Source organism: Lactuca saligna, chromosome 1 (assembly GCF_052625555.1).
Source record: "Lactuca saligna cultivar CGN05327 chromosome 1, ASM5262555v1, whole genome shotgun sequence".
Classification (NCBI taxonomy): Eukaryota; Viridiplantae; Streptophyta; class Magnoliopsida; order Asterales; family Asteraceae; genus Lactuca; species Lactuca saligna.
The window spans coordinates 22,948,340-22,958,709 of record NC_136417.1 but is presented as its reverse complement, the minus strand read 5'-3'; the positions used below and the strand labels follow the sequence as shown (position 1 = coordinate 22,958,709).

Here is a 10,370-nt window from a genome sequence, read left to right as displayed (position 1 = left end):
TATCATGTGCCTAGCATGTGAGGGCATTTCGGTCTTTTTAGATATAGTAGAGATTGAATTCATGATATTGGGTAAACTAGATCAACCACTTATATAATTTGTCTTAAAATAGAAGAAATGTAAGAAAATTATTCGAACTTGAGACCTTTTTCCCCTCCCCCTCCGCATCATTACCCACACCCTTTAGCCACTAAGCTAAAGGCACACTTTGTTCACATTTTCTAAAACTGATTAATATTATGTAAAATCGTAAAAGCATAAATAATAATAAAAAAATACAAAAAACATATTTTTACATAAAACGTTTTTTTAATAAAACAAAATATTTTTTACGTATTGTAAAAAAAAAATTACAAACAGTTTATATGTTTTTACATATTTATTTTATGTAAACTATTTTAATGTATTTTAAAAATCCGTATAATATGTTATTACATTATTATAATCCTAAAACATATTTTCACGATTTCATGTAAAAAATAATAATAGTAAGTGTTTTTTTGCTTTCACATAAAAAAAAGTGTTTTATGTATTTATTTTATGTAAAACATTCTTTTATGAATTTAAAAGTACGTTTTCGTATAATATGTTATTACATTTGTATAATTCTAAAATATACTTTTACGGTATGTTAACGGAAAGCAAAACGACAAAAATAAGATATCAAATATAATGTTTTAAATACATAAAAAAACATATTTTAGATCAAATAAATACGTTAAAAAAAACTTATTTTTTGCGTGAAAAAAAAATATAAATAACGTATTTTTTATGAATCCATGAAAATATGTTTTACAATTATAACAATGTAATAATATGTTATACGAAAATGTTTTTTTAAATACATAAAATAAATATATTTTATGTAAATTAAATACATAAAAAATATATATTGTTTGTAAAAAGTTATTTTTTTTACAATATATAAAAATATATTTTGGTTTCTTAAAGAAATGTTTATGTAAAAATATGTTTTTTGTAATTTTTATATTATCTATGTTTTTATAATTTTAAGTAATGTTAATCAATTTTAGGAAATATGAACCAATTGTGCCTTTAGCGTAGTGGCTAAAGGCTTTGGCCGATGAAAAAGATGGGGAAGAAGTCTCAAGTTCGAATCCTAAAGATTAATTGGATTCTTCCAGAAGCCTCAAGAAAGAGGTAGGGGACAGTTTTGGTTATCCTTGGATAGGAATAAGATAGACTTTGAATAAAGTAAGGATTATCCTAGATAATTTAAATTGCTTAAGGATTTAAGGTTTTGAATAAGATAATGATTATCCTATAAATAGACTGTTATGGATTAAACCCTAGTTGTTGATTCCTTCTAAAAACCATCCACCATTCTTCTCTCTTTCTCCTATAATTAAAATCCATAACATCTCTCCTAGGGTTAGTGATTTTCGAATCAATCTTCCAAAGGGTTCTTCCTTTTTTGCTTATTGGAGTTTTGATTCTGACTACATTAGAGGGATTCTTTGTTGGGTCCTTCATTGATTGCAAGATCTCACAGTTACAATGTCTCAATCAAAGCAACAAGAGGTTAGTGTTTAATCCTTCTTTAGTTCTATTTTTAAAGTATGATGATATAACATGTAAAACATGGATCCTAGGGTGGATCTACACTTAGGGTCGTTTTTTTTATTTTGTAGTGCTAATACTTTGTGTATAGATGCATCGAAATCCCAACACATCCCTCCATCGATAACCAAAAACCCGTTTATAGAGCCCTTTCGATTTCAGGATGTGATGATGATTTCTAGGTTTGTGTGTGTTTTGATGATTTTTGTAGTTTACTAGTAGGTGCGGCAAATGGTGGTGGTGGTTGTGGCAACATGGCAGATTGTGGTGGTGGTGACTTGTTGTAGGAAATGGTGATCTGATGTCGAAGGTAAAAAAATAGGTGAAGGGCAAAGTTGAACAAATCTTCCTAAATATTAGTCATTAATGCACCAAAAATATTCATAAAGACAAAACCATCAAAACTTGACAAGCTTAAAAACTTTTATGTCAAAAACCCATGATAATGATAATAGTAATAGTAAACAAAAGAAAAAAGATCACAAAAGAGAGAAAAAAAAATAAGTCATATATTAAATACAATTCGCTTATGAATATTGAAGTTTATACATTTTAAATTTTGTAATAAATGTTTTCAAGATTGATACATTTAGTCTTTATTTTTTTGTAATTTATAGAAAAAGTCATTTTGAGGTTTTTTTTTTTATAGAAACAGTCCTTATGTTTAATATTTTTGTATGTTGGCAGGTTTGGCCCTTTATAAAAAATAAATTACAAAAATTATCCTTGTAGTTTACAGAAAATGTCCTTGTGTATGTTTTTATAGAAACAGTGAATATATTTTAAAAAATTACAAAAAATAGTGTGTACCTAATAGAAAATTTACAGATTATTCCATTTGCACGTCCCTGCAATATATTGCTATGTTTCGTCCCTAGACTTTTTTGTTTTCGCACTTTGGTCACATGAGTTTTGTATATTTACAGATTTTCTCCCTAAACTTTCGTAGTTATGCAATTTCAGTCCCCCGTAAAACGGGGTTAGTAACTTACTAGTTGTGTATTAGGTGAAAAAAGGAATAAAAATAATTTGATTTGATTTGGTCATACAATAAATAATGAAGGTGCTCATGGTAGTACTTGGAAATCTCCATTAAAGTCTCATTTTTTATCCTAATTCACGAACAAGTCTCAAAGTAAAATTTGTTTACGAAAAAACATGAATTATCAGGAAAAGTGACGATTTGACTCTTTTTTCCCGATTTATTAGTTTTATTGTTGATCTAGACGCCTAGTCATTAAATGAGTTGGGAAAATCTCCACTAAAGACTAGGGGTGGCAACTATCGACCCAACCCGTAACCCGACACTGACCCAACCCAAAAATAGACGGGTTTGGGTTGATATTTTTGACCCGTCAACCCGCCAACCCAGCAATTTGTTTATTTCATGGGTTGAGTTGGGTTATCTGTTTGGGTTCGCGGGTCAACCCGCCAACCCGTATATATATATATATATATATATATATATATATATATATATATATATATATATATATATATATATATATATATATATATATTACAATAAAAATTGATATATTTAATTATTAATGAAATTTGATTTCCATCCGTATTCGTAATATTTCATATCATTGTATTCCTTCCGTATTTGTATGTGACTAATCTGCATTTACGGTTTGTTAATCAAAAAAAGAAAAAATACATGTCGTTATTTTTAGATACTCAGAAGTCACGAATGAAGAACACATTCACTTTCTATGAATGTCATCATTTTTCATTTTTATTTGGATGTTATTGACTTTATGAATTATTGTTGAAAACCTTTTTTTATGTTAATTATTTTAATCTTTTATTAATTTATGTTGAAAAAACCTCATATTTTAAAATGCATTGCTTATTTATTAAACGGGTTATATGTGTTGGGTTTGACCGATTAACTTGTGAACCCGTGAACCCATATACTTAAATGGGTTATATGGGTTGAGTTAGGTTGAGGTTTCCAACCCACCAACTCGTGACCAGCCAACCCGTCAACTCATATATTATATGGGTTGGGTTGAGTTTATATTTTCTGACACACCAACTCGTGACCCGCCAACTCAAACCCAACCCAATTGTCAGGCCTACTAAAGACCCATTACTTGAAAGCTGGCCCGGAAATCCTCGTTAGGGAAGTTCCCTTTCCAAAAAACTAAAATTTATTTACCAAAAAACATGAATTACCTGTAAAAGTGATGATTTGATCATTTTCTCCCTGTAACACACATTTTACCAGTTGTATTGTTGACATAGACGACTATTCATTAAATGAGTTGATTAGCAAGCTTTACAATAAGCTTGTCATTATATAATTCATCATATCCACGAATCAGCTCATTTAATAATTATGTGTTTATGTCAATAATAAAACCGGTAAAACCCATGAAATGTGTGCTATGGGTAATGGTAAAAAAAACCTCAAATGGGGTTTTTTAATACCTAGTTTTTCGCAAAAGCAAAAGTATTTTTCTCTTCTTCCTTCTAATCTCTCTCTCTCTCCCTCTCTCTCATATATATATATATATATATATATATATATATATATATATATATATATATATATATATATATATATATATATATATATATATATATATATCCAACTTTTTCAATAGAAAATATAAAAAGATTTTTTATTATTAATTTAGTACTTTTTTTCTAACGTCGTTTCTTATTTATTCTAAATTCGTTTAATATAACGACTTTATATTTTTCAAACTTAACAAAAAAAATAGTGAGTTTATTTGATAACCATTTTTTAGCCTTTTTATCATGAGTTTATATACGTATATATAAAACCGACTTTTAGGCTATCAGAGTTTTGTAAAAAGTAGTTACGGATTAGGATTCCGATGATCAGGGTTTTGTTTTGTAAAATTGGTTTCGGTCTTTCGGATAAACGTCAAAAAAGTTAAAAAGAAAGTAATAATAATAAAAAATCCTAAGTCGTAAATAGTTTAATAAAAAAAATTCCTAAGTTGTAAAATCGTTATAACCTACTATTAATTTAAATGAGAAAAAAAATAGAAATAACGGTAACTAAATCTATTACTTTTGGACACAACAGATTTTAGTAATACATAAGTTGTACACAACACTTTTTAGTAATACATATGTTTTAGATGTTTATTGTTGTATATGGATCATCACACAAAAGTAAATCTATTACTTTTGAAACATTAAAAAAACAAATAAATTTTATAAAATAAAGTTGGCCTAAAACTAAGAGATTTATAAAACGAACAATAATAAATCATAATATGATTTTAAATAACTTAAGATAATTAAATTAAAACTAAAATAATTTTGTACCTAATTTATATTAATTTTATTAAAAAAAAAAAAAAAAAAAAAAAAAAAAAAAAAAAAAAAAAAAAAAAAAACTAATGATTAGAAGTTTGATAAGATGAAATGATAGGGTGGGGTTTTTATAAGAATTTTAGGGGTTTTTTTTAAAAAACCCCTACAATAATAAGACTTGGAGAGTTCAAGAAATGATCGATAAGACAAAATCTACGCAGATCTAATAATTCCCAGCAAAAGACAATCTTTGCCTCTTAAAAGTACAAAAGAGGAAACAAACCTCCCTCTTTGCAATTGAAATTTGAAGGTGCCCTTTTACAGTGACTGAATAACACTGTACTTTTTTCTAATCAAAGATAACTTACAAAAGAGCCATTCCTTCCTAAAAAAAAAACCTAAAAATCCTACAACCACTTTGTTAATAATTAGAAAAACAACATATCTTAATTTTAACCTCTCTCACATGTTAACATTACATTTTTTTTTTTTTACCTCACTTCACTTCTTCACCGAATGGCCAGTCTTCCTTTTATGCCGGCTAAAATCCGATACAAACCGAAACGTCTGACCGCACCCGTCCTCGGTGCACACATATGGTCTTGCCCCGGTGTGGACCCGTATATGTTCGGTTCGAGCCCACGCCCATTTGAATGTCATTTTGCAACCTTTCCATGGACATTGAAGAGGGCGATCATCCATGTGTACACGCCTATGTTGCACCAAATACTTATGTGAAAAGAATTTTTTACCACATCCTTTCACCGGACACACGTTCCTCTTATGAACAATAAGTTCTTGTTTACTATCGAAACTCATATTACACCCTTCCATATCACACGCAAATTCACCATCTTCATCTTCATCTCTCACTAGTGCTTCCATCGTGGGACCCGAACCCAAACCCTTTTTCACCTTTTTCGTCCCACTCATTTTCTTAATCTCGGGAGACGGCGGTGGTTTTATAATCCGTTTTCTTAACCGCCTACTCGACCCACCACCACCACCACCACCGGATTCTTCGCCGGAATCCATGGAGAACGGTGTTGTGATTGTTCTAGACAAAAGAGCGGTGGCTGTTGTTTTCTTTCTTAGGTTCGTTCTCGGCTGTCGCCGGAAACCGCCGCTTGCCGCCACCGCTGCCGCCTCAACTTTCGCAAACTTACTTTTTACACTACTTTCCACCATACAACTCTTCTTCCTCTTTCTCACACTTTTTCTAAATTCGGTGATTTCGGGTCGTTTTTCGATTTTTACATTCGATAAAACCGAACCGGGCCCACCGATCTCGTCCTCTTCTGGGTCCCGTTCTGTTAACAACGGGTGAGCTTGATTCGACATCCATACTTTGCCACACCATTTTCCCGCCACCACAATTTTTTTCTGCCTTCCGGAAGGTTTTGCTTTTGTTGGGCTACTGGAAGTGAAATGTCCAAATGCACTGTAAATAACTAAATTGTAAGGCATTTGTTTGCTGTAAAGAGGCGAACGGGAAAGGCTGGCACTGTAAAAAAGATTGATTCCTAATTTTACAGCCCAGTCTCGGTTTCCGTGTGTGGCTTCTGAACTATCGAGAGCTGATTGTATCCATTCTTTGTCTTCTTCGTTGCTTTCTCTAAATCCAAGATCTGTCCACCTGTCATGGGTCCCACATTCTGTTGCAACTAACTTTGCTTCCGAATCTAAAGAGGGATAATCTGCAAATTGTGTACCAAAATTACATTATTGGTCACTGAGTATAGTTAATTTTTTTGCAAATTTGGTCCCCAAAAGTTCTCTTGTAACTTTGGTCACTTTTTCTTTTTGGGACCAAAACTGAAGAAACGAGCTATACTCAGGGACCAAAAACGTAATTTTCTCTTCATAAAAAGAAAAAAAAAAAAAACGTACCTTGGTGACAAAGGAGTAGAATGCGGATACCACCAACAGAGCGGAGGCGTTGTTCTACTTCCAGAGCATGTTGAAGGCAAAATATGTGCATTCTAGAAGAATCTTCATCACATGATGATTTTGTGTTTTCAGTTTGTTTTCCAGAATCGTGTGTATCAGATAAAGGATTTTGCGACTCTATCTCATTAACAAATTGACCTTTTGGACAATTTGAGTCCTTGAAGCTTTTGTTTCTTTCAAGCTTGATAGAGCATTCAAAAGTTTGATCGTTTATATCCTTCATATCACCTCTCACATCATCATCTTTGTTGACATGATCATCATCATCATCAGAATCTGAAGATTCACCATAGGCTAAAGCCAAGAGGCCAAGGGAGGAATTCACTTTTTGTGCTTCAGTAGGTGAAGAAGTTGCACCCGAATTATCATCAATATTTTGAATTTGATCACTAGATTTTATTGGAACATCAAATAAACCATCGTGGCCTCTTTTTGGTATTTTCCCTGCGTTCATTCATATGAACAAATATATAAAACGCTTCATATAACTTTTTAATAAAAATTACAAAATTGTGTACCTAAAGAGGATTCAGGATCCACCAAACTTGCATCTTCATTAGCAGCAAAGAACTCAGTAGCAGCAACAAGATCACTAATACCTTTACAATCAGCTGACATGAGGTAATCTGCAGCTGCTTCTGTAGGTCTAATAATTGCAACACATGCATAACACAAAATCCCACATGTAACACATGAGAAAATACCAGGGTCTGGTTTTTTATCACATTCACCACCCTTATATCTTCCACTTCCCATGTTATAAGAAGCCAATAAACTACTTGATGAAGCACAAAATGAAGAAAGTTTTCTCATCGACTTTTTGTCTTGAACAGCATCATCTGAATCTGAACTGTTTGTAGAAAACTTTAATCCGTCACTTTGACCAAATCCAAATTGACTTCCGTTAGATTTAACGGGATTCCGTTTGTCCGAGAATTCTTCCGGAAGAATTACAATAGCAGAGCCTTTACCAAGATTATGAAGAAGGTTGTTGTTTTGCATCATGTCTTCTAAAAATAGTCTTTTTACTGAAGCTTCTCCTTCAACTTTTAACTTGTCTTTTAATCGGGAGCTTCGAGGTTCGGGTTTGATGCTTGTTGGCACACTGTAGAACGGGTGTTTCTTTTTCACTTAATGCAGAAAGAATGACTTAATACAGAAAGTCAGAGAGAAATAAGGAAGAGAAACAGACCTTGAAGAGAATGATATTGCAAGATCATAAAGCAACTGAGAGTGAGACACCATTGGAGCACAGTTAATTGAAGCCCTACGAATTGCAGCATCCCGTGCAACTTTCAACCAGCCAGGTGTCGCAATATTAGCGGCTTCCCCACAATTAAATCCTATATTGAAAAAGGAAAAATGAGACACAAATTTCACAATATTTATCAATTTTAACGTAAGATGTGTTGAGAGGGAAAAAGGGGCTAATTGATTATGGGAAAAAATAATATAATAACAAGAGAAAGGGGGAGTAGAGGTGAAGATAAGTAATAAATAATATGTTACCATGACTGAACCCTGAGTGATAAGCCCTAGGGAAAGTGACAACAAATTCTCCAGCATTTTGCACTAACCTGGTTAAAAGAAAGTTAAAAAGCAAAAAGTTTCGTAAGGTAAATAAATTGATCTTAAAAGACAAACCAAAAGATTACAACTTACAACTGTAATAAGGGTTTTACCTATTTGTGGACTATATCACCTCTAAAGAGTGTTATCAGTCTTACTTTTGACTAAATTTGAAAAACTAATATAGAAATTCATAGACCATCTATTTAAAATTTTGCTAAAATTGGTTGTAATAATGTTTGATTTTATAAACGTGGGTATAAACAAAAAAAAAAAAATAGAATCTTAAAAACCCTATAAAAGCCTCACCTGCAGCAAGGAACACCAGCCCTAAGTAATACTTCTGGGGATATAATTGTGGTCTTCTCACCAAGAGTAGCAAAAGTCACTGAAAAGCAAGATGAATATGAATCAAGTCGCCTCTGAATTGGGTTGCTTAGAATGAGTGAAGCCACAGACAAAAACGTGTAACAGAGCATGTAGTTAGTTAATCAAGAAAACAGGGGAAATTCGAGAGGTAGGATGCATCTATCTATCAGAATTTATATGAAATGGTAATCGTAAGAACTTACCAATGGGATTGATCTCGCCTCCATAGGCATGTTCCCTGATAACATCTTCAAATGCAACCGCAGCATCCCTGGGTACGCCATACCAGGTTTTGGAAGCACCCAAATGCATATAATTCAAGCTATGGAAGTCATGATCTTCAACATGCCAAGCAAACCAGCTAAACAGCATGGAAATGTAAACCATGGGCGAAGTGACACCAGGTATTTCCTCCTTCATAAACTTCAACAAAGACCCTTTTGACCTTGAAACCCCTCTCATATTCCACTCGGTCTCCCCCACCGTCAAGGCGTCCCCAATCTCCTTTTTCCCGTGTTTCTTCCCATGCCCACCGCCCGTTTGATCAAATGCCGAGCCGGGCATGTCATTTGCATACTCAACTGAAAATGGTTTATCCACATGAGCCTTCCAGTAAAGTGTCTCGACTTCCAACGCCGTTAAACCCTTCTTCGAATTTGATCCTCTTTTCAGGTAACTCTTTTCAAAGCTTTTGGCTTTCACTTCAAATTGGGGCACGGTGTATATCTCGCCGCTCTGCCAAACAGGTTTCTGAACCGGTCGATGGTGCTTACGAGGGCAAAAACCGACCTGTTGCTGCCTGGTAGTGAATGTAGGTGATGAATCAGGGTTTCGGGCGGACAGAGAGCGATTCAGGTTAGCAATTACAGTTTTCTTGGGTGAAGCAGAGACAGGTGGGATGATTTTACAGATTCCATACTTGGAAGCTTCTTCTTCGATTTTGAAAATATATGAAATTGGATCTTGAAACTCAGCTAGGGTTGGGTGGTACTCTGGTGCTAAAGGTAGAGACTTCAGCCATGGAAAAACCTCTTCACCCATTAAGGAAAATTACCGACACATACAAATAGAGTAGATAAACTTACAGATATTTGGGTATGCGTATGGTAGATCTGAGAAGCTCGTCAGAAGAGGTTCATGGTGAGCAGAGAGGGAGAGAGAAAGAGAGAGAAGCCTATGAGATTCGTATTATATTTGATATAAATTGGTGTCTCCTCTGTTTTCTTTATCACTAATTTATATTGTATTGAATTGAATTTCCCCTGTTTTTGCTTTTCGGGTTCTGAGTTTTCACAGAGGAAAAGGTGAAAATTGAAAAACAAGGGGCAGAGGAATGGGGTTTTGTTGTGGCTTTGGGAAGGCAATGAATGTTGTATCTTTTAAACTTCTCTAAAGAAAACTGTACTGATTAATGTTTGGTAAAGAATAAGAAATGCCAAATTTTACAAGTGTACAAAGTTTTTACTTACTAGGTATGATGCGTTGTGTTATACAAGAAGGTTATATACTTTTATCATAATATACAACAAAATGGTTTTTACTGATTTATGTGGTCGCTAACTTTATTAGCATAACTTAAAAATAAGTTAAAATATTGTTAG

General features: G+C 33.1%; 1 protein-coding gene across 1 annotated transcript; it reads right to left on the bottom strand.

The window, feature by feature from the left end:
• Positions 1-5,083: 5,083 nt before the first annotated feature.
• Positions 5,084-10,111, bottom strand: LOC145028620 (lysine-specific demethylase JMJ705-like). Its single transcript, XM_078977320.1, has 7 exons — positions 8,973-10,111; positions 8,710-8,788; positions 8,341-8,408; positions 8,024-8,174; positions 7,350-7,936; positions 6,772-7,275; positions 5,084-6,578 (listed from the first exon to the last, which is right to left on the bottom strand). Exons 1-7 carry the CDS (start codon positions 9,808-9,810, stop codon positions 5,383-5,385), a joined length of 3,423 nt encoding a protein of 1,140 aa, XP_078833446.1. The 5' UTR covers positions 9,811-10,111; the 3' UTR covers positions 5,084-5,382.
• Between the last annotated feature and the right edge of the window lie 259 nt (positions 10,112-10,370).

Bases quoted from the DNA above. Each gene is read 5' to 3' on its own strand.
- LOC145028620 (XM_078977320.1), bottom strand. From the start codon at position 9,810: ATGGGTGAAGAGGTTTTTCCATGGCTGAAGTCTCTACCTTTAGCACCA. The intron at 8,789-8,972 runs GTAAGTTCTTAC...CTTGCTTTTCAG, and splicing joins AGGCGAGATCAATCCCATTG to TGACTTTTGCTACTCTTGGT. The intron at 7,276-7,349 runs GTACACAATTTT...GAATGAACGCAG, and splicing joins GGATCCTGAATCCTCTTTAG to GGAAAATACCAAAAAGAGGC.